Here is a 23,051-nt window from a genome sequence, read left to right on the forward strand (position 1 = left end):
GTGATTCAGCGGCTTTCTCTTCAGGCGCGGGGCGGGGCGAGCCGAGGCGGGCGGGGCCGATGCGCCAAGGGGGCGGGGCCGATGCGCCAAGGGGGCGGGGCCGATGCGCCGCAGGCGCCGCCTCGTCTGTGGACACGGGTCCGCGTATTCGGGCGAGACTTTTGGAGGTGCGCGCGCGCGCGGGCGGATGGGCATTTCCCCTTCCCGCCGTAGCGGCTGGATGCGGGGATCGACCCCTTTCCTCGGTCCGAGAGTGAGCGAGCCCCTTCCGCCCGGGGGACCCGCGTGGCCGTTGCGCCCCCTGCTCCTCCCGCCCCCTCCCTTTTCCTCACGACGACCCTGCGAGGTAGGCGAGGCCCGGCCCAACTGCCCCGAAGGCCAGCCGCCCATCCAGGCCGGCGCTCGGTGGCCAACCGGGCCCATGCTCCCCAGCCACTGTATACATGGGCTCTCTGCTCTTCGCATCCCAGCGGGTCCCCGTGGCGGCCAGGGCATCCTTAAAGGGTCCCGGGGGGGGGGCTGCTGCTGGTCCAGGCCCTTGGCGGTGGGGAAGCATTGGACCCACGGGGTCTGAAAGGGCTTTCAGCAAGGGGCGCGTTATCAGAACTGCACCTCTCTCCAACTAGCGTGTTTGAGAGAAACCCGCTTGGGCTGGGGGGGCGGGGAGGGGGTCGCCTCTCCCTTGTAAACCTCCCACGATGCTTGGCACCTGTATTTTGGAAAGGGTGGCCAAGCCACCGAGCTGCCGTGGTGCAACTGGAAGGCACGCACATGTTGTAAATAAATAAGTGTATAAAATCGGGGGTCCAGAGTAAATAAAAAATAGGCACCGGTTCGGCTGATCAAAGCGAACGTGATCGAACGGTGTTGGTTTATTATCAGTGAAACTGATCCAAGATGCTTCTGTCCAACGACTCAACATTCCTCTTGACATGAATACGAAACCGTGGCACACGCGTTTCCACAGTGGGAACACCAGCTTTGCCCTGTCCCTCCTCCCACATGAGGATAACAATCTCCAACTTTCCTTTACTGCAGGGCCCAGATTTAAATCAGCAATAAATTATTACCAACAAAGCTCATAATTTAGGTTCTCAGAATGCCAACCTCAAAGAATCAACACACACAAAAAAGACTCAAAATAGTACACAAAGACGCTATTTTCATTCAGAGTTCCAAATGCTTTTTTTCAAGCTTAGCTTCAAGTATTCCTATTAACCCCAACATCGGATGCATGTTTAAATTCTAACGGTCATGTGTGCTAAGAAATGTAATATAAATAAAATCTTTTCACCCAGGAATTGCAGTAACGGAGAGAGGAAAGATCCAAATAATGAAGTCTAGGCCACAGGGAAACACAGTTAAAAAGGGAAACATTTTCAGTGCAGACAAACATAGAAGTTACTTCTCTTCCCCAGGTCACTGCAGATCAAAATGATCTACTCTGATTTAATCTCCATTTCCACAAGCATTCATCTGTCAAACTTCCCTAAAGAGTCGCCCTACTTATTTTTTTAGCATTATTTCTAACGTCTTTGCAACTCAATCTCCTCCCTCAGCAACAGCTCCGGGGGAGCCAGAGGCACAGAAACCGACTTGCAGATTTGCCATGTTGCAAACGCTTTTTTAACAACCAAAGGCCTGTTTCAGTCAAGGTGTGGATGGAGAAAAAGTTTCACAAGGACAAGGCTGATTCACAGAATATTGTCACCCCCGGAGTTCCTATTTTTCTGCGGAAGACTCAAACTTTGCTTTTCCGACGAGACAGCCAAAAAAAGAACAAGGAACCCCATGCCCCGCAGCCGTCGAGCCTTCCAGAGGGCAACCAGCTGCGTGCGTGAAGCCATCGGCACAGCCGGGGTGCCTCTGCCTGGCCTTCTCCCGCGCGGCCCGGCAGGCCCAGCTCCGCCTCGCCTTCACCGCCACGCCCGGTTGAGCAGCTTCACCTGCGCAAGCCGCTTGGTGATCATGGTGGCGAAGACCAGCCCGAAAAGCACGCTGCTGATCAGGATGTAATCGTAGTCATCTTTCAGGACGTCGAACTGCTTGGACGGGTAGACACGGGTCTGGTAGATGTCCAGCCCATACGCCACAACCTGCAGCGGGCCGGGGAGAGTGGGAGAAGCCACGGCTGGCTGAGTGGTACTTCACCTTTCGGTGACGGCAGCCGGGCGCGCGCGAGGCCACCTATGCATTACCATGAAGGCGTTAATATCCCACCCTCTCCCCTCCTCTCTCAAAGCGGGCCACCCTTCCTTGGCGCTCACGACCCACCACTCTCTCTTTCAGATGAGCACAAGCTCTTCCCGGCAGCTGTGAGATGGATTCCTCTTGATGCTGAACCAGCAGGGTCTGCATGCTGCTGCTCAGCCCTGCCTCTATCTTGTACTTTTGGGCAGCCGTTTTGTGGGGGTGCTCAAGCGGTCACATGCTCTCACAACCCTGAAGGAGGGCCCTCCTCCGGGCTGCACCGTTGTGGGAACAGCCCTGGCGGACCCAACCACCCTCCGTTAACGGATCCGAGTCACTCTTAGTAAGGCCTTTTCTCTGGGATCAACCGCCGCTGGAGACATGCTTGAAGGGGGTGCGAGGAAGAGCCTCAGGAATGTCTGTCCCCAGGCTCTGGAATTCCCTGCCAGAGGTCAGCTTGGCCTCTTTTCTTCGTCTTCCAACAGCCGGCAAAGGGGGTTTTATCCGGACCGGCTGTTGGCACCGGAGTGGGCCTGCTGCTGAAGGCGGTTTGAGCTGGCCGAGTTGCATTATCGGGCTTTTGAGTCCTGGTTTTGTGCTGGTTTTTAAGTAAGAAAGATTTTATGCTTACGCTCCCCAGAGCGCCGCATTGGGGCAGAGAGACAAGCTGTCGATTGGAGACATAAAACCTCCTGCCAGCACCACCCTGCATATGAAAGCACCTTTGCAGAGAGACAGACAGAGAGACAGACAGAGGGTTCGAAGGGGCTCACCAGGCACGTGGACTCGAGGCCTGACGGGGCGGTGTAAATGCCCCTCATCCGGGAGACGGTCTGGTTGTAGTTGATGAACCTCTCGGCATGGATCTGCACGTCTGGGGAATACGGGATCAGGTTTTCTTCCCTGAAAACGCCACAGAAGGGCAGGAAGTTAAATCGCTCTCTGGCACCTCTCCACTGCCCAGTAACTGGAGCAATCTTGGACTGGGCCCCGGGGGGCTGCCGCCGGCCCAAGCGGGTCATACTGGGCTAGAGGGACGTCGTTCTCCCGCCTGGGAGAAAGCGACTCCCGACATTCCTCAATTCCTGCGCTGAGCTAATTGTGCTGGCTTGGCACGTGGTCGCTTCGGCCTGAGAAGGAGGGTGGCTGGGGCAACTCACCTCGTTTGTTCCGTTGGGATTTCCGGCCGCCGTGGATCCAGCAAAGCCTTGGGGAGCGAGAGGATCGCCCCGGAGGGAAGCCCAACTGTACATTGAAGGAAAACAGACAGGCAGGGGAAACGCATTAGCACACCCACCGCATGCGCCGCCTCATGTGCGAAAGAGGCGCCTGAAGGACAGGGCTGGGCGAGCCATGACAAGCGGCACCTGTGCAACAAGGAATCGGGCGCGTCCACCCAGGACATCCTCCCAGACAACCTCCCGCTGGGGCTTGGAAGCTGAGAGCACCCCCTCCCCCCGCCAGGGCTGCGGGACGAGCACTTTTGTGGCTTCGGGCAAAGCCCAGGAAGGATGGAGAGCCGCGGCGGGGATGCTGCACTCGAATGTCCCGCTTCCCCTTCCAAAATTTATCGCTGCAGCATCCTGGCAAATGGTCCCAGGAGAGCGTTTGCTGCCTCAGCCCGCCGGGCTTCCCGCTTCCGAACGGCACCGCTAGCCAGGACGGCCGCCTGGATCTCGGACGCAGCGAGGCGGTGGCCCAGCACGCGCGGAGGCCCGCGGAGGCGAGGCCCCCCTCCCGCCCCGCTCCGTAACTCAGCAAGTGCCGGCTGGTGATGCCCTGCTCCGTGATGGTGGCCTCCATGGCGCTGATGGCCGAGGGGAAGATGTAGGACTGCTGGAGGACCTGCGGCAGCAGCGGCCGGTCGAGCGAGCTGAAGGCGGTGGCGTTGTACTGCTCGGTGCCCTCGTACAGCTCCAGCACGGTGAACTCGTTGCGGCGGGCCTTGGCGTTCCAGTACTGGTACTGCCGGGAGAGGGGCACGTCTCAGCGAGGCGAGCGCGGGAGCCGAGAGTGGCACTGAAGGGGGAGGCGACCTTCCGCGCGCAGAGTGGCAAGCCGGGGGGACCAGCACGGGAGATCTCTCCCGGGCGGGCGGGCGGGCGGGCAGAGAGGGGAAGACGGAAAGGAAGACCGTTCGCTTCGCACAAAACCGAAACGCGGGAAGGAAAGCGAGACGGTGAGGTGGACCAAAAGCGAAACTCTGAGAAAGGAGCTCTGTGAGAAGAGGGCTCCCCGGCAGTCAAAGGCCAGGAGGCAGAAAGGAGGTCTGTCCCAGGCTGCGGGGAGGAGAGGAAACGGGAGCAGAGCCGGAAGAGCCCCATATTCGCCGGGGGCTGCTCATCACGCGACCCCTGCCTTGCCTGGGAAGTGCAGGCCAGCTTCCAGCCGCTAACCGGAACGGGGGCACGTGGTCCCAGGGGGAAGGTGAGAGTGGCGACGACGGGGGGGGGGGGGGACCCAAGGAGGCTCCGTGGGTGGGCCAAGTGGGAGGTCCGGCCCGCTGGCTGGTGCTGCCCCGCAAGGGTTCCCCCAGCACCCGGTGTGTATGTGCAGAGCAAGGTCCCCAAGTCAAGGGGGACGCGCTGGCAGCTGTCCCCTCCTTCCCCCAGCCCCCCCCGCAGAGGCCTTGAGCGGCCTGGGAAGGGCGAGGCAGCCACCGCCTCGGCCTCTGCTTACCACCACCCAGTTCTCCGAGTGTACGATGTGCACGGGTCCCTTGGCCTTCCTCTGCACAGAGGAGTGGATGATGCGGCCAGTGACGCCGTCGATCAGGTATATCCCGATGAAGGTCCGCTCCTGGTGGGTGTCCGTGCTCTCCGTCACCACCGCCAGCAGGTTCGGGTTCAGCGACTGCGGAGAGGCAACGGCTGCAGGCCACACGGGTCCCGCGGGCCAACTCCCCTCCCCAGCTCCCTCCTCTGGACCTGAGGGCCTGGTGCTCTCGGGGGGGGGGGGGGCCGGGGGGCGGGGGGGGGCGCGGCCCCCCCCCGGCGGGGCGGGGCGCTCCCCCCCCCCCCCCCACGCCCCCCCCGCCACTGGGCAGTTCCCCGGCTCCCGCGAGGTTTTAAGCTAAACGCGGGCGCCTGGGCTCTGCCCACCTGGAAGGGGCCCCAGCCCTTCGCTCGAGCAGAATTCAGCCTTGGCCTGCAAGAGGGGCAGCACCCCTGCTCTGGCCAGGAGCCGCCTTGGGGCTCCAGGCCTGGCAGGCGGCTTGGGGGACGGGGAGGAGCCAGGAAATGGCATGGCGGGGTGCTGGCCCAGGGTCCCCAGCGCCAGGAGTTGGTCAGAAGGCGCTTGCCCGGCACTCTCCCTGCGAAAGGCCCCCCTACCTTGTACAGCACGCTGCGGTCCCCCATCACCCGGCCCTGGGAGTGGACGTGCTCGTTGGCCCGCTTGCCCTTCACGGCCACGATCCGCTGCACGTCGGGTGGGATGCTGATCTCCCAGCTCTCTTCCGTCGTCAGGTCCTGCGACCCAGCCAAGGAAAGCGGGCTGTAAGTCTCGGGCCGACGCATCGCAAGCCCGCCCCGGCGAGGGGCACAGTCCGAGGCCTGCTGCGAGCGCGGTGCCCAGCACCTCCCCTGAGCAAGCGTGCGCTCGTTTGCTCAGCCCTGGCCCGCGCCGCTTGCACCGCAACGGCGCGACACGGCCCACGCAGGAAGCTCTCCGAAGCCTGCCGGGAGAGGCCCGCGTGCGGGGAGGGAGCCCGAAGCGAACGGCCAGCACAGACCCCCCCGCAGCAGCGGGCAAGGCTGGGCACAGCGGCCCCGTACCTTCCGCAGCCGCCGCCCCATCAGCTTGCCCTGCGCAGTGTCCGCTAGATAAAACGAGATGGAAGGGGCCACTTCTTCCAGCTGCCGGAGAACATTCCTTGTTGTGGGAAACGCTGTCACCTGGGCAGGAGAGGGAGGGAGCGCACAATTCCAGGCGGCTGTCCTGCGGAGCAACGCACGCCCGGGGATGGGGGCCGCGGGGGGGGGGCGCACCTTGTACTCGTCGTCGATGAGCAGCAGCACCTTGGCGTAGTCCTGGTCCATGATGGGGAGCAGCAGCGACTGGAGGACGGGCCGGTCCAGCGCCGGGGGGGCCACCTGGCTCCTCCTCCCGAAGATGGGGTTGAAGACGTAGAGGGAGCTTGCCCCGCTCTCCTGGCGGGAAGGGACGGACACGGCCCTGGGACGCGCGGCCTCGTGCACCCAGCCCTGCCCCAAGCCCCCGAGCGCACCTCGCCCGGCACCCGAATGCGCGCCCGAAGCCCCCAGCCCAAGGCGCTGCCGCTCCTTTCGACTCCCGTGCCTCCTGAGTGTGCACAAAGCGGCTCCCGGCAGGGGGGGGTTGGGGGGGGGGGGGGGGGGCTCTGTACCTTGTCCTTGACCAGCAGGGTGCACTGCGGCGGGTGGGGGAAATGGGCCGTCGTCCTCTGCACCAGCAGCTTGAAGGAGGAGCCGGGCCGCACGCCCTGCAGGTACTGCTTCCACAGGACCGTCCCGGAGCGGCTCTCGATGCCGAAGAGCTGGGCAAGGGCGGCAGTGAGCGGGCGTGAGCGCAGCTGGTGCGGAAGGCCGCCCAGGAGCCCCCCAGGCAGACGCTTGGGCGTTCAGTCACCTGTCTCGGGGGGGAACATTCCCACCCTGCCCAGCGCCAGCAGACTGCAGCTCCCATTCACCCGAGGCGGGGTGCGCGAGAGCTGAGGGGGCACCCGCCCGGTTCCCCAGAGCTCCTCTCCCCGTCCTGGTCTAGCCCAGCTGTGCCCCCCAAGAGACAAGCACCCCTGGGGGAAGGGGCGTCTCCTCCCTCCCTGTCCGCATCCTGCTGACAGTCGCAGCAGCTGGCGAGGCTGGCCTGACCCAGCCAGACCCCCGCTTCCCCAGGGATCCGGCACCCGCGGCTCCCCGTTCCCACCTTCCCGGCGGCAGTGACCATCACAATCATCTTCTGCAGGCTGAACTCGTCCCGGGCCAGGGTGTCGACGCTGACCTCATTTCGGATCTGGCTGCGGGGCTTGCGGGCGTCGTAGAACATCTTCCACAGGTGCGCCGTCCAGGCCTGCAGCAGGATGAGCTGGGAGGAGAGGCGCTTCAGCAGCATGGCCAGCAGGCCGTCTGGGGGACACAGGGAGGACCCTCAGAGACCGCCTGCCGGGCAACGGCGCCGAAAGCCACCGGGAGCACCCACGGGCAGCGCCCTCGGGGGGCCACGCAGCCTCGTCCCAAGCCCCACCCCGAGAAGCCGGACGTCACACCCGGGCCCTTCTGCGAGCAAGAGCTGCGCTTCCCCCCGAGCTGCGGTCCCTCCTCCGCAGGACGGACACGCTCGCTCCATGGACTTGCGAATTCTGCGTGGATTAGGTGGCTTGCTATGCAAAGCTCAGAGCAGAGACTCTGCGCACAGGTCTTCGGTCCCATTGAATGAAAAGATGGTCTGCTAGTATTAAGTCAAAATCCCATTTAAAGTTTGCAGTTTGCTTCTGTCTGAATGCTGGCGACGTAAATCTCTATCTCGCTCACTCACACACACACACTCTCTCTCACACTCAAGTGCCTCCACAGCAAAACTGGTCAACAAAAGCAAGGAGTTACCTTGAATTGCTGGATCCCAGGCAGCAAAGCAAAAGAAAAAAGCACGAGGCAATTCAAATTTATTCTTTCAGGCCAAAAAAAAGCTGGAGGAGGAGGGTCAGCAGCCAATCACAGCTCCCTAACCGCCCCCCCCCCCCCCTCCCTGGCCCCCCCCCAAAAAGGGGGGGAGGGCCCCCCCCCCCGAGGCACCACGAATTCACAGGGGCAGCGGCTTCCAAAGAACATCCTGGCCGCATTCAAGGTCAAGAGGCCTTTCTGCCACCGCCCGCCCCCCTGTGTGTGCGGGCCACTTGCCACTGCGAAGGGGGCTGCTGAACTGACCAGAACCCCAGGACAGGGCGTGGAGTGGAGGGTCTGGACTGCCCCCCACCGCCTTCCTCCTTCTCCGGGTTGAGACAACACAACAACCCACATGCGATTCTGCTCATTCCTTGGAAAGTGCCCAGAGCGTGTAGGAACGGGCAGTTTCTCAAACTCAACATCAAATCACGAGAGAAACAAGGCACTGTTGACCTGGCACACGCCAAGCGTGGAAAAGAAGCCCCCGTGGCTGCGTCTCCTTCCCTGGCCACGCCAGTCCGGTCCACGGCAGTCTGAGCCGCTTCAACACCGCCACGCTTTGGGCTGCAGGCCGGTGGCCCCGCCGCCCGACTGTGACCTGGCCGCTCTTGGGCAACTTGCCCACCGAACGAGTCCAGCGTCCTTTCCAAGGCTGGGCGGCCAGCCACGGCCCCAGCCGAGGGTCCCCCGGGACGGCCGCCCTCACCTGCTTTCTTTCCAAATTCGCCCTCCAGCTCTGCCTGGGCACCCGTGAGCGGGAGGTCCACCATCTGCAAGGCAACCACCTCAGCCAGAGACTCCTCTCTGCTCCAGAGAACCTTCCCTGCAGAGGGCGAGAGGCACGGGGCAGGCCGGAGCATGACTTCCCGGTCTGCCCCAGGCTGCCTGTGCTTTTCCCCGGGAAAGCAGGCCAGGGAATCACGCAGAAGCCCGGCGTGCCGCACAGGGGCTGAGGGGGAGCTCTGGACAGAACTCTGCCTGCAGCAGGAGCTCTGCTCCCCGCCAGCACCACGAGGAGGAACCCAGCCTGGGCCCGCTCGCGCCGGGAGAAACCCTCGCAGCTGCCGGCATTTCCCGGGCAAAAAGCTCTGGGCTTCCCAGCATTCCCTGTGGCGAAGCCGGCTGGGAAATGCCGGGAGGCGCAGGGCTTTTTCCTGTCTGGACACGTGAGGGATTTCGGCTGGGAAGAGCCAGCACCGGGCCTGAGGTCCTGCCCCCAGCACAGCTCAGGTTCCTCAGACCCCCTGCCAAATGCCCTTGGCCCATTCGGCATCCTGTTCCCGCTGCGGCTGGCCAGCCACAACCCGGGGGCCGCGCGCCGAGCTGCACGGGGAGAGACTCACCCGGCTGCTGCAGGAAGAGGAGCATATGATCCGCGGTCTGGACCAGCGCCCGGTAGCCCACCGAGTCGTCCTTCTTCAGAAAGACCTGGATGTAAAGCTGCGAAAGGAGAGGAGAGAGACGGATGGCGGTTGCTCCAGAATATGAATCACTTGCAGGCCAAAAGGAGAAGTTCGAGGTTGCTGGTCGTGTCCGGCCAGAAGTAGCCTTGCCTAGTTTTAACTTTGGTTGGTCCAGACAAGTCAACTTCAAACTGTAGTGAGTGATCATGGCTCGTTTGCACAAGTCACTGTGGGGAATCCTGGTTCGGATTTAACCAGGCATCGACGGCTGATGCTGGGAACAAACGCTTCGGATCTCCTGGCAGCCGCTCCAGAGGGAAGCGGTGCAGGCTGCCGCGTGTAACGCCAGAGCGTGGATCGGCCTGGCACGAGAAAGCGGGCCCGGCGGCCGGGCTGGGAAAGGCGGGTGCACAGACCGGAAGGGCCCGTCAGTTGAGAAGCAGCAGCCCTGATCCCTGAAGGCCGGTTGCACTTCCTCGTGCCGAACACGTCCAGAAAGGCCGCCAGCCGCTTACCTGCTCAGGCTTGGTACTGCTTTTCTCCAAGGTGAACGAGATGACGGTATCCAGCAATCTCTGCCCGGTTTCGGCCAAGTACAAGTTGATCGTATAGGACTGGTTGCGGCAGGTCGAGGCCTCCTATTGGGTCATTGGATGCCATCAAATGGCGGAGATTTGCAAAACGGGTCTGTCTCGGGAGAACAGACTCTCTTGCTCGAGGCGGGAAGGTGGCTGCGTTCCGGGAAAAGCCGTTAATCCCCCCCCCCCCCACTTTGCAAGCCATGTGCTTCATCAGCAGGGCAGACAGGACTGGAAGCTGGTTACCCACGTGAGGGGGGAGTGCAGACCTCCTCCTCGGAGCATGGGGAGCAGAGATCATGGAGCACTGCTTAAGCATCCTTCCCTGCTTCTCCCAAACTCTGAAAACTGGTTTGTCACGACTGTGGTCAATTACCAAACCAGGATACTAAAGCGTGGCCCGATCCTGGTTTGTTTTTAACTCCTCGCACTTCACATACACCACAGTGACCCCATTCAGACACAAGAGCCAGGTGGAAGCTTTCGATCTCAACTGATGCTGCACGATTCAAGGACACACCGGGCCACAGAGTTCACCTGCCACGGTCTGCCTGCACTCACCGCTTCACCTTTGCAGGTGAGGACTGCAGCAACCGTCTTCTCACTGGTGGTTGCAAAGGTCACCAGGCTGACCTGGGGAAACGGCACAGGAAGGAAGGGAGGGAGGAAGGGAGGAGAGAAGGAAAAGGCTTGTTAAAATGTTGATGATTCATAATTGATTGGAAATCGTTCTTTTTGAGCTTCAACAGAGTATTGACTGACAGAAAGTTAGAAATTTTTGGTCCTTTTGGAAATGTGCAGGTTATGAATGTATTAGTTATATTTCTTTGAAATCCCTTGGTGGTTTTGTTTTTTATACCCTTTTCTTTCTGCATGCTATCTATTTTGAGAAAACATTAAAAGCATTTTTAAAAAAATAGGAGAAAGAAACACTGCACAGGAAACCAGAAGCAGGAAGTCGGGCAGTGTGGGGCTGCCCTCCAACAAAGCCTTCCCCAGCTGACAGAAGGCCAGGTTGTCAGTGACAAAGAGGGAGCGGCGAAGCTGTGCCAGGCCCGGCCCACCTAAGACCTGCAGGCAGCAGGGTGGAGAAGGACAGGCTGCCCACCAAGCCGTGACCGCCCCCATCGAGACTCTTTGCACGTGGAAATCTAGAGAGCCAGGGAGAAGAGCTCCTGCCAGCCTCTCTCCCTGCAGTGCAGTTTCCCTGGTGTGGGCATTCCCCACCCACGAACGGCAAGCATTCAAAGAGGCACACGTCCTGCAACAAGCCTGAGGAACTGCAGCCTGGAGTCCAGGTGTTCACCTCGTCAGAATACCTGGGTTGTTTATGTCCTGTCACACACAGCTTGGCTCACTCACTTGAGCCTTTCGGGGCCACCGACTGGGCAGGCCTGGCTTTGGTGAGCTCCGCCCCGGGTGGGAACGCCTGACACTGAGCCCTGGCTGGGCTGAGCACGCTGCAGCGGCTGCCTTTGGGCAGAGCGGGGGCCTGGACAGACCGACGGTCCTCCGCCGCTCGAGGACTCCGCAGGTGAGGAGGAAGCGCCCTGCAGGAAGCACTTTCCAGCGATGGAACCAGGGCCGTGTCCCGGAGCGAGCACCCTTCCTGTAACACCCCCACCCTGCTCCCCCTCACCTGGGGGAAGTCCCGGAGGAGGCTGAGCATGCCGTTCCGATACTGCAGCAGGGCGAAGTGGCTTGGGGCCAGCTGCAGGAAGAACTGGGCCCGGGAGGCGCCGGCCGGACTGGGATGAGTGGGCAGCAGGTGGGGCCGGAAGCCACTGGCAAACTCGAGGCCGAGAGACTGCGGAGGGAAAGAGCGGGAGGGCAGGTCAGTTGGCCAGGGAGGCCGAGGCAGCACAGCCCGGCGTGGTGGTGGAAGGAGGCCGCGAAACACCCAGCTGGGAGCTGAAGACGCATTCCGGGGCACCAGGAGGAGCACGTGGCCCGGGCTTTTCCAGGCTAGGCAAAGAAGCCTCCCAGTTAAAGAAGAATAACTTAAGGTAAAAAATGCGGGGAGAGCAGCGAGAAAGGTTCCCACGGACGACATGCCAGGGAGCCCAGCAATACATCTCCTCGGCCTGAAGTTCGGGAAAGATGTTCACAGCCCCGAGCTGGTCCGCACGGAGAGTCAAAGCTGGGCTTCCAGGAGCCCCCGCCCCTTCCCGGGCCCCTTACCTGCAGCGCCACCTGCTTTGCCTCCTCCCCAGCACCCAGAGGCAGGGTGTGGAGCGAGTGGGTGGCCTCGTCCGCACACACGAGCACGCCCTCGCCTACCACGCCGCAGGCCCCGCTCAGCTTCTGCACCCAAGGGGCCACCACCCGGGCCTGCAGAGGGCAGAGAGAGAAGCGCTGAGGGACTGGACAGCTGGAGCCAAGTACCCATGGCTCGCTCCCAGGCCGGGTGGCTTCACAGGCCCAGCGTCCGATGCAAACAGCCCCAACACCCGTCGTCCGCTTAGAGGCTCCTGCCCACACAAGAACACAACGCCCTCCGCGAGATCCTGCCCGGCCACAGCTTCACTGCAACGTACGCTCCGGGTATAAGCCTGTTCAATTTTCAATGACCAAAGTGTCAAGCTCTTCAAACAGCTAAAGATCATTCTAATCAGAACCCCGGACAAGGTGGAAAGACAGCAGACGGACATGCCCCACCCCCTGCCGTTAAACTCCATTAAGTCCAGGGTGGTCCGAATCTTGCACTGAAAAGGCGATAAACACTTGTACGAAAATGAAAGAAAACGGCTGCTTAATTGGGGACATCTTGTTTAGTTCCATGAGGCTCACTAGAGAAGCCCAAGCAGAAATGAAGTTTTAGATGTGTAAATTCTCAAACGCCCTCTTCCCTGCTCAGCAACCCCACAGTCTTCCAATAAACTTGCCACGTTCTGTGTTGATCCAGGTGTGCACTGGAGGTGGAAAAGAGACCAAATTCTGAGCGAGACTCCTGCCCTACCTGTCTGGCAAGTTCTCCATCCTCAGCACTGAAGGTGAGGACACTGATGTGGCTCCGAGCAGCGGCCCCGACACAGTGCACCGTCCCCGCCCCGTGCGAATACACCAGCTGATACGCGACATTCTCACTGGCGAGGAAAGTCAGAGTCAACTAAGGCAGCGGGATGCTGAGACGGAGGCACGTTCTCTATCCTAGAAGTTCGCTTCTCAGGGGAGAGCCCGAAGTGGCTCCGGCCAGGAGCAGGACCATCACTTGACCGGCCTCTGCGAAAAGCTCCAGCTTTTCCGGCGCTGCCAATCCCGCTAAATCCTTCAGTGCGTCTCGTGCGTTCATCAAGAGGCCTCAGGTCTGCCCACAGCTGCTCTCTCGCAAGGCAAAACAGCCCCCGACTTAAGTCTGTCTCCCAGAGGCAAGCAAGGTCTCTGCCATTTCCTCTCCCAAGACAGGGACGAGAGCTCACCGCCTGCTGTTCAGGCCCTGGCTGTTCTTCCTGTGCTACGAGTGAAGCCCTGAACAGACCAGGCCCACATCTATGGCTGGGCTTTGCTTCCAAGGCTCCCGGGCTGCTTCGGGAGCGAGGCTCTTTGCAAGACCCCCGATTGCCTACCTGTCCGGCAAAGGCTCTGCCCACTTCTGGTGACCGTTGGAGAGATAGTGAAGTGAGAGGAAGCCTTTCTTCAGCACCGCCACGTATTTCACAGCATCTTGCACTCCCACCAAACCAGCCATCTGGAAACTTACAGCGGAGCAGGAAAACAAGGTTTTGAAGAGCCCCGGATGGATGTGAGCCGGCCCCGCATCACACACAGTCCCCCTCCAGGAACACTCACCTGCCCGCGTCCATCGAAATCTCCCAGTTCAAGCCTCCGATGTTGGTCTCCCAAGAGCGCAGAATGCGGCCCCCGTTGGACACCGTGATGGCGTCTTTGGAGCAGGCGGTGCGTGGAAAAGACGAGCAGCTGTTGAGTTGCGAGCCCCACAATACTCGGGTGCAATGCAGTGAAGGTGCCCTTGAGCTGGAGGACTTGGAAGGCTGCGGGCATCCGGTGGGGGGCAGCAGCAGCAGCGCCATGACCGCTGCTGCCGTGTTGGCTTGGTGGCCATTTTCAGCCAGCCGGCTGGGACATTCCAGGGGGCAGGAAGGAGGCTGGAGTAGGTGCAGAAGCCCGTTCCTCCAAGCCCACCCTGTCTCCCCCCCTTCTTGCCCCCCAAACACCCCCTTTACTCCTCCTCCAGGGTTGTCTCCCTGACCTCAGGGAAGACCCAGTGTGGTTCTCTCCATACCGGCTGCAAAAGGAGACAGGAGCCCCACTTGCCAGCTCCAGGCTCAGAGCGCTCTTCCCCCACCCCATCCAGATAACCCTTTGGATGCTGACATCTTTTCCCTAGGAAAACAACTGTTGGGGAAATGACTGTTGCAAATTATTCCAGCGAACCCAGAGACCTTTCTCCAGTAACCGTCAGTGACGCAGGCCATTGGCAGAGGGTTCGCTCACCTTGCCCGTGGATCAGCATAGCATCCACCGCTCCCTCAGGAGTTCCCTTGTCCACGTGGCGCCACACTGCGAAAAGGAACAAGGGTCGGATGAATACAGGAAGCCGCCCAGGTTCCCCAGCAGCCCATCCTTGCTGGCAAGGGCTGGCTCCTCTGTTACCATTTCTCACTCATTCTCAAAATACCTCTCGAGGCTTACTCCAGTGTGAGATTTTAATCAGGACTTGAATCTTTCTTGTTTTAAATTGTTTTTCGATACATGTGCAATTCTCCGTATGTTGTTTCTTTCTCCTGTTTCTATGTTTGCACGCATCTGGTCTTTACAAGGCAGTTTTAATCTCTGCAAGCCACTCAGACCGTTTCAGCAATTGAGCAAAATAAAACGCAATTACACAGCAAAGCTTTTAGTTCGGAATGGGACCAGAGCCCATGAACTCACAACAGTTTCACAATACTACAGAGAAAATACTTGGAATAAACCCCTAAAAGGACAGCAATGGGCCATAACGGCCTGATGAAGCCTGGCAGAATGCTGATTGTCGTGGGGTAAGGAAGCAACTGAATAGCTGGAACAGAAACACTCCGCACTGCCACAGTTATCTGCAGATCCTTCGGGCATCGTTAACGTAGAAAGAAGCAGAAGCGGAAGCAACTTAAAAACACGCATGTCCTGCGTGTCCATAGCAGGGGAGACAATACAAGAGGGCACTTACGGATGTCGCCTGTCCTGGAATTCAGAGCGGCCATTACGTTCTTCTCTGTGGCCACAATGAGCTTTTTGGAGCCCTGGGAGGATTCCAAAGAAACAAACTTGATCTTGCCCACATATTGCTGCCTCCTAGGAGAAAACAGAGACAGGGCCGCGCTGGTGTTACTTCCTGCTCTGCGGTGCACCCTGGCCTGCAATGTGGTGTAAGACAGGCGTGGGCAGAGAGCAGGCGGCAGACCCCCAGGTCCATGTGGGGAGCCTTCCTCCCATCAGTTCCGGGCCCACTGTGTGCAAGGGACAAGAATGCAGTGAATTGTAGTCCGGGCATCTCTAGAGCATTAACGGAAGGGAAGCGCCTCTAAATGAAGCACGGGCAGAAGATAGTTTGCCAAATACTTCGGCCTCCCAGACACCCTGTCAATGGCTAGACAGGAACAGCAAAATTTGTGGTTAAAAGCATCTGGAGACCAGCATTTTTCGGTGCACCCTGCTCCAAAGCAGCCTTCCCCAGTTTGGATTCCCATCCTCCCTGCAAGCTGGGGATAATGGAAGATTAAGCCACAAACTCCTGGACGGCATCTTACAGGAGCCTTCCCTGACCAGCCTTCCAGATGTCTGGAACTAAAACTCCCAGCATCCCCGACCTTTGGCCCTGGCGGCTGGGACTGATGGGAGTTGAAGTCCAGGACCACGCGCTCTCCCCTCGAGTTCACCTCACTGGCCTCCTCCCAACCTGTGCCTTCCCAGATGTGCTGAGCCCCAACCTCCCTCAGCCCGGACCGCCTGGGGCCGATGGGGGCTGCAGTCCAAGCGCTCCGGAGGGCCTGGGGCCCACGGCCGCTCCGCCCGTCCCTCGCAGCGGGGAGCTCCGCGGGCGCTTCACGCAGGCGCGGCCCGAGCCAGGCGGCCCGTCGCTCACCAGTCGAACTTGCCCACTTGGTCCTCGTACACGGCGCCCGCCGGCGGCGGCGAGGGCACGAGCAGGAGCCGGAGAAGCAGCAAGGCCGCCCAGGGCGCCGCCATGACAGCCGAGAAGATGGCCCCGCAGCGGCCGCCGGCTTCCCAGCGGGCACCGCGGCACCAGCGAGATCCCGCACCCCGGAGCGGCTTTTGCCCTATAGAGACAAATAATGAAGAAGACCGGCTGAGGACGAAGCTTCCGAGGTCCACTGGGTCCAGCACCCCGCCCGCTTCCCTTGGAAATCGTTAGAGTGGCAGATCCGCTATGTAAACGGATCTAAGAGGGGGAGAAGCACGCGCTGGGGGATATTAGTTATTGTGCGGTTTAAAAATAGTATGATAAGATTTTAGTGGCGAGTGCCAAATACCATATTGGCAAAGCCAGTACTGGGATGTCTCTAATTTTAGTAGCTCTATGTTCCAGGCGGCCAACCGTGCGAAGCCCCCTCCTAAGCCGGGCGCTGCAGGGTGTCTAGTCGTTCGCCTGCGTGGAAGAAAACTCATTTTGCCGCTCCTTCCACCCGTGTAAAATTGCGACTGGGGGCGGAAACGAAGGGCCGTGAGGGGTTCCGTGGCTCTGGGGAGCCACAGAGGAACGCGGGACCCTTAGCCCAACTACACAGCAGGCGCCTCCACGGGCTCCTAAATCTTTCCCGTCGGCCCTCGCAGCACAGCCGCCGCCGCAGGAGGAAAGCGCGTGTTGGTCCGACATGCCGAAATCTAAGCGGGATAAGAAGGGTGAGTGAAGGCGCTAGTCCTCAAGGAGTCCGAGCTGGTGTGTTCGGAGCGTTGACATCCCTGGAGCAGCCCTCCCGTTTCCCTTCCTCCCTGCGCCCCCCAGATGAGCTGAGCTACATCGCCGATCATCCCCAGCCGGGCGCTGCGAATGATGGGGGACGCAGCTCAGGTCATCTGGAGAGCGCTGCACTCAGCCAGGGGCCAGGAGCCCACGCTCCGCCTCGCAGGTGTTTTTGGCCGGCAGGTCCCATCATTCCCGCTCACCGCCCCTGCTCGCTGGGGATGATGAGAGCCCGAGTCCAGCAATACGTGCGGCGGGACTCGCGGTGCGGACCGGCGGGCACAGCCCCCTTCCCGCCGCGGCTCTTGGGGCTCCCTGGCCGCGAGAACCGCGCGAGCGGAGCCCCCATCGCCGGCCACCGCCGCACGCGGGCCGCCGGGACCCGCAGCCCCATCTCGGGGCCGCCTCGCCCGCGTGATGGGTCGCGGGGCCCCTGCGGCGCCACCCAGCGGCGACTCTTTCGGCAGCTCCTCCGTTTCCCACGGTGGACGCGCACAGACCGGCGCAGGGGCAGGGGCCTGCCGGGCGCCCTGGCGGAGCTGCCGGCCTCGCGGGGCGCGTCCCGGGGGCCCCGGCGCTCCCAGCCCCACGGCGGGGCCCAGGGGCGGCGAGGGAGAGGAGGGTCTCCACCACCTCCCCGCCCTCGCCTCCTGGGGAGCTGCCCCCCCCCCCGGCGCCCAAGCCTCTCCCCACAGGCGGTGGCTCCCCTGGAGCACGGACATGGCCCTTGCGCGCTCCCGGAGCGATGGGCCCCTTTGCCCCTCCGTCCGCCCGTGTGGCCCCTTCGCCTGCAGCAGGACCACCGGGTTTGCTTAGGGCCGGGAAGACCCTTGCCGCAAGCCGCTCCGGATGCTCCTGCTGGGCTGCCTCAGACTGAACTGCACCCTTCCCTTCCTTCCTTCTTTCCTTCCAGTTTCCTTGACAAAAACCACCAAGAAAGGGCTGGAAGTGAAACAGAACTTGATCGAAGAGGTAAGCGACTTCCCCCGCCTGCTGATCTTAGAATCCCACGTAAAATGAGTTGCTAGAAAGGGGGTGGTTTTGCAAGCAGGGTTCTGTTTTATATCTCGGGCTGGAATAACCCCCCTCTTGAAGGATCTCTTTTTCCCCTCTCACAAAGTTTCCTGGTTGGACTACAGGAATCACGTATGCTGGGGAGGTGCAAAGAAATGTGTTATAACCACCACCGTTGGGCCTTCATGTTTCCCAGAGGGCAGTGGGTTGGCTAAATGCACCCACCAGCTCCAAATACTTGCCCAACCCCAGACCAACTTGTCCCCGGGCTCAGTGCAGACCTCCAGGTGCTGTTGGACTGCAAACCCCATCAGCCCCAGCCAGCAGAGCTTGCTGTAAAGGATTTCAGTCCCACACAGTTTGGACGACCGCCTGTTCCTCACCTGTTTTAGCGAATGCATTGCCATCACATGCTGATGTCCAAACTTCTCTGCCCTCAGCTACGGAAATGTGTGGACACCTACAAATTTCTCTTTATTTTTTCCGTCTCCAACATGAGAAACAACAAACTGAAGGATATTCGCAATGCCTGGAAGCACAGCAGGTGAGGGGCAGGCCCCCAAGATCCGTCTCCCCCCATCTAGATTCACCCAGAAGGGCTCGGGCACGATTTATACCCAAAAAGGGTTTATCTTGGGATGAGGAGAGGGTTTAAAAAGCGCCAGCCAGGCCACAAATCAAGGGAGCCCCCCCCCCCCCCCCGGGGGGGGCTGGGGAGCACCTCTGTGGTTTGTGAACCGAAAAAAGCGCCAGGCGGAGTCGGGGGACGGACTGCCTCTGCCACACCGCCTTGTGGTGTGTCGAGCAGGGACTGGACTCGTCGGCCTGAAACACCCCCCCCCCCAGCTCGACAGCTCTGCAATACACCGCTTTGAGAGGGTCCGTCTCTGGCTGTCCTCACTAGGCCCGGTTTTCCTTCCAGGATGTTCTTTGGCAAGAACAAGGTGATGATGGTGGCACTTGGACGGAGCCCGATGGACGAATACAAAGATAACCTGCACCAGGTGGGGCCCCCAGCCGCTGCAGCATGTCCGTCTTGCTCCCAGCCCGGCGGGGCCTCAGTGCTCCGGGGGCCATTTCCTAATCCCCTCTCCTCTCTGCTCGCCAGGTCAGCAAGCACCTCCAGGGAGAGGTGGGCCTCCTTTTCACCAACCGCACCAAGGAGGAGGTCACGGAGTGAGTGTTTCCCGCTGCCGCATGATGCGTCGTGGTCACGGCACCCCAAGGTGGTGCCCTCTGGGTGTTTTGGGCTTCACCCCCCATCCGCCTCAAGCACGGTGGGCAATGGCCGCAAAGGCTGGGCCTCGTAGTCTAAAACGTCTGGAGAGCGCCAGGTTGGAGGAGGCACCGTTGGTCATGCGCCACAACTCGGCGTGGGAGGGACCCTGCGAACTTCCCGGCATGGGTCGGTTTCTCCGGGTGCCGGAGGAAAGGCAGCCTCCGGGGCAGCTCTGGGACGAGTCGGGCTCAGCCCCCCACCGCCGCCGGTTCAGGGACGGTTGTGCATCCCTTGCCCGCCTCCCACGGCAGCCATCTTGCGACGGTACCCCCAGCAGCCTCCCAAATTGCCAGAGTGCCCCAGACCTGGCCCTCGGCCTGCTGAGCACAGGCTGTGCCAGGCCCGTTGATTCCCCCCTGGCCGGGAGGCTGCGTATTCGTTCCTCCCTCTGCTACGAGGACGTGTGCGCTGTGCGAATCTCTCTGAATCTCCTGCGTCCTTTTCCCCTCGCAGGTGGTTCTCCCAGTACAGAGAGAGCGACTTCGCCCGGTCAGGGAACAGGGCCGCCTTCGCTGTGAGCCTGGACGCGGGGCCGCTGGGGCAGTTCCCCCACTCCATGGAGCCCCAGCTGCGGCAGCTGGGCCTGCCAACGGCGCTGCGGAAAGGTCAGCGGCGGGCCCCTCTGGGAAGAGTGCATGGGCCTCGGCGAGGCGGGTTCTCATCTCCGTTTCTCCCGCTTGCTTGGCAGGGGTGGTGATGCTCCTCTCCGACTACGAGGTCTGCAAGGAGGGGGACACCCTGACGCCCGATCAGGCCCGTATTCTGGTGAGCGACTCCCGATGCCCGTTTCCTCCCCGGGACGTTCCCGCAGGGGCCTTTGTTGCTTCCCCCTATGAGATCCCTGCCCCGGCTTCACATCGGCCATCTTTTCCGCGCTGAGGGAGACTTCCCCTCCTCCCCTAATCCAAGCTGATTTCCTGCCGGCCAAGGGTCACGTTCCGTCAAGAGTTCCGGCACCGCATTCCAAGGGCAGGCCAGGAAGGAGGGAGGCGGGCCGGGCCGGGCCGGGCACGAGAGCAAAGTCCCCCACCGCAGACATTCTTGGGCTTCGGGCTTTTCCAGCGGCCCCCATGGCAATCTTCTGTACGATTTGCCGCTGAGCCCAAAGAGAGCGGGGAAGCCGAGGGGTGGCCGCCACATCCTTGGAATGAAGCCGCGCCAGAGCCGCACCCCGCCGAGTGCCCGTCCCACGTGGTCCCGCTCTCCCTCGGGGGCGGAGGAGCGAGCGAAGCGCAGGCGCCGGTCCCAAGGGGTCACGCGGCCCTTTCTTGCAGAAACTCTTCGGCTACACGATGGCGGAGTTCAAGGTGACCATCCGGAGCGTGTGGAGCGCGGAGACGGGAGAGCTGGAGCTGCTGGTGCGAGACGCGGAGGACGCTGCGGAAGAGATGCGGGAGCAAGTGGAGTCGGACGAGAGCGCGGGCGACTAGGGCCTGCCGCGCCCCAAGGGGGGGCAGCCTGTCAGGCCTGCTGCTTGCCCCCCCCCCCCCACGTGGCTCAGCCCGGGCTGAAGGACCTTACTGACGCGAGGACACATAAAAGTGAAAAGAGCAGCGTGCGGAGCCCCTCGTTTCCTTTGCGTGCTCCAAGAACCGTCTGGGGGAGTCCAGACGAGGCGTGAAGGGCCCAGGGGGGACCGGCCTCGGTTCCTGCGGGAGAATCGTCTTTCCTTCTTCTGGGGCCCCACAGAGCCACTGTCGGCGGGAGGCGGAAAGAACAAGGGGCTCCGCGTTTGTCTCGGGGGCCGACCTGGGCTTTGCCGGGGGCGAGGGTGGGCATCTGTGCCGGTTTGGATGCTGTTGGGCTGCAAGCAGGGTTTCTACGGCCACGGGGGAAGCACCCTTCTGGTTCTGCTTTCTGGACAGCACTGGGTCAGGGTCAGGGTTCCCCAAACGGCCGGGGGCGGTCCCTCCCCCACCTGGGTTCGGTTCTAATTAGCGGGAGAAAGGGGTACGCAGACGCCACCCCCTGTGGCAGTCCTCTGCGTAGCCTTGCGTTGCTCAGTCCAACACTCGCTCGCCAGAGAGCCACCGGCTCAAGAAGTGCTTTATTCTGGCAAATGTATCCTACAGACAGAACTGCTCCAGAGTTTGAAATAAGCTCCAAGGATCAGTTCAGTGAAATCAGCATTTTCCGCAAAATCAGCGTTTTCCACCATAGCGCTGGCTTCCAATTCTCCTTTCCAACTGCTGCAGGGCAGGGAAGGCTGGGGGGGATTCAGGGCTGGATGATTCTGTGCATTGAAAATCACGGGAATTTCCAGGCTAAAAAGGCCTCTTCCATGTGAAGGCCGTGCGGGTGATTCTTCGTCAGGGACGGGGGGCAGGACCTCTCGGCCAGGTTCCTGCAGGAGCAGGGCTGCCCTTCGGGCACGGTCCCCCCCGTCAGCGGAAGTAGCTGGGGCACTCGTGGGCCACGAGGCGCCAGGCGTCCTGGAACGCCTCCACCACGGCCGGGAGCAGGGGCCCCTCCTCGCTGCACCGGAGGTTCTCCTCCAGCTGGTCCAGGTTGGACATCCCGATGATGACCGCGTCCCCGCACTCGCCCTGGGAGGAGGAAGAGGAGGAGGGAAGTGCACCCGTGTCGCGTCACAGGCCGTGAGCCGCGGGGATGAGCTGCACGGGCTGTTTGGAGCCTTCCACTCGGGAATCCACGCGGACAGTTCGAGCCGGCAACTCGGGGCCATTGAGCTGTTGCTTGACTCCCAGTCCCATCAGCCCCAGCAGCATGGTCTGGCTGGGAGCAGTGGGAAGGGGGGTTGTAGCCCCAACCCGTCTGGAAGGCACTGGGTGGCAGAAGGGGAGGCGATTCTGTTACAGCCCACACAACGGCCCTGCAGAGTAGGACTGCCGGGGGATGAGGGGGCTCACAGTGCCCTGAGGGGTGCCCCCTGCTGGATTTCTCACGAACACCGCAGGAGTCCAGCAAGGCGGAGCAGCCCACTCCTCCAGCTCCCGCTCAGAGAATTTTAGCCCCTTCCGGGAGGGCTGGCCTCCGCTTCAGAGCAGCCCTCGGCAGGCCCCGAGGGCCTCAGCGCTCGTTCTGGCGCGCTGGATGAGCCCCCCGGGCCTGCATTCTGCTCCACGACCTGCCCGGAGTCCTCCGTGCCATTTCGGCTGGGCAAGCGGGCCTCCCCGCCCGGGGCCCACCGGGACCCTCGCGGGTACCTGCAGCTTGGAGTGGTGGAAGATCCAGCGCAGGGCAGCAGAAGTCAGGCTGGGGGGATCGGGGCCGTACGCCTCGCGGAGGGCACTCTGGACCAAAGCCACCCCTTGGAAGTGGTGCGGCTTCCAGTACCTGCCGTGTTTCGGGGGAAAGACAACTCAGGAAAGCATAACAATCCAACAGCATTTAAACAAGCTACCCACAACCCACAATCACACCAGTGCAAGTCTCCTGTTACCTTCGGCTACGGCTACAGAACAGCTTCTCTCAGGAACACGGTTACTACAAAACCGACCGCATTGCAGTCGCTAAAGCACCTTTCTGCCCGAGATCGAATTATTTAAGCAAGAACATTGCACGAATTAGGTAAGAAAACCTCAAGGGTCTTCTAAAAGTTTCCACACTTTGGTATTTTATAAATGCATCTTACATATTTTTTGCCGATGGCATTAAAAAATTGGAACGACGCGTGTGCAGAAGGCCTCCAATCCGCTTCTTACACAGTAACAATTTCAAGCACAACTACCCAAGCCGCGGTGGGGGAAAATTATCCCACCCTTAAAGAGCGCATCGGCAAAAACGAAAACGGGCACGCAAGAACCAGGTTGAAATCCTGAGAGCAGAAGAGCCGCGAGCAGGTCCTTACTCCCCGTGCGCCGAAGGTGCCCCCCACTCTGGCAAAGGGGCGAGTACCTGTCCCGGTAGGTGGCGGCCCAGTCGTTCCCAAAGAACCTGCTGGCCGGCTGCTGGCCTGAGTCCTTGTCTTCGTACCTGTACTTGCCCGTGAGGAGACCACCTGCAGGACCCAGGGACACCCCCGGGAATCAGAGGAGCTCTGTGAGCAGGACCCCCCCCCCC

At 61.2% G+C, this 23,051-nt stretch overlaps 3 protein-coding genes across 5 annotated transcripts in view; 1 reads left to right on the forward strand and 2 right to left on the reverse strand.

The window, feature by feature from the left end:
• Positions 1–833: 833 nt before the first annotated feature.
• EMC1 (ER membrane protein complex subunit 1) lies at positions 834–16,024 on the reverse strand. Its single transcript, XM_044445438.1, has 22 exons — positions 15,896–16,024; positions 14,981–15,105; positions 14,269–14,334; positions 13,603–13,696; positions 13,380–13,508; positions 12,773–12,899; positions 11,995–12,144; positions 11,453–11,620; positions 10,375–10,446; positions 9,751–9,873; positions 9,176–9,272; positions 8,539–8,655; positions 7,096–7,295; positions 6,557–6,706; positions 6,180–6,341; positions 5,967–6,086; positions 5,523–5,660; positions 4,870–5,043; positions 3,945–4,155; positions 3,351–3,435; positions 2,964–3,093; positions 834–2,096 (listed from the first exon to the last, which is right to left on the reverse strand). Exons 1-22 carry the CDS (start codon positions 15,997–15,999, stop codon positions 1,917–1,919), a joined length of 2,922 nt encoding a protein of 973 aa, XP_044301373.1. The 5' UTR covers positions 16,000–16,024; the 3' UTR covers positions 834–1,916.
• A 542-nt stretch (positions 16,025–16,566) lies between these two features.
• On the forward strand, positions 16,567–20,580 carry MRTO4 (MRT4 homolog, ribosome maturation factor). 2 transcript variants are annotated; one of them, XM_044445343.1, is made up of 8 exons: positions 16,567–16,674; positions 17,649–17,707; positions 18,190–18,293; positions 18,654–18,753; positions 18,858–18,925; positions 19,482–19,633; positions 19,717–19,793; positions 20,303–20,580. In XM_044445343.1, the coding sequence occupies exons 1-8, from the start codon at positions 16,647–16,649 to the stop codon at positions 20,456–20,458; spliced, it is 744 nt and encodes a 247-aa protein (XP_044301278.1). In that variant the 5' UTR covers positions 16,567–16,646; the 3' UTR covers positions 20,459–20,580. The 2 variants fall into 2 exon arrangements, with proteins under 2 accessions (XP_044301278.1, XP_044301280.1); XM_044445345.1 differs by having other exon boundaries at positions 18,672–18,753.
• AKR7A2 (aldo-keto reductase family 7 member A2) overlaps positions 18,203–23,051 on the reverse strand; it is a 6,793-nt gene continuing 1,944 nt past the window's right edge. Inside the window, exons 4-6 of one of the 2 annotated variants that reach the window (XM_044445347.1) lie at positions 22,887–22,989; positions 22,196–22,325; positions 18,203–20,405 (exon numbers count right to left, since the gene is read on the reverse strand). In XM_044445347.1, coding sequence (XP_044301282.1) covers positions 22,240–22,325; positions 22,887–22,989 — 189 coding nt within the window. In that variant the 3' untranslated portion in view covers positions 18,203–20,405; positions 22,196–22,239. Of the gene's footprint in view, positions 20,406–21,438; positions 21,575–22,195; positions 22,326–22,886; positions 22,990–23,051 lie in introns of those variants that run through there. The other variant, XM_044445346.1, reaches the window with a different exon arrangement.

This window comes from Varanus komodoensis, unplaced genomic scaffold, assembly GCF_004798865.1.
Source record: "Varanus komodoensis strain SLA01 unplaced genomic scaffold, ASM479886v1 scaffold48, whole genome shotgun sequence".
NCBI lineage: Eukaryota > Metazoa > Chordata > Lepidosauria > Squamata > Varanidae > Varanus > Varanus komodoensis.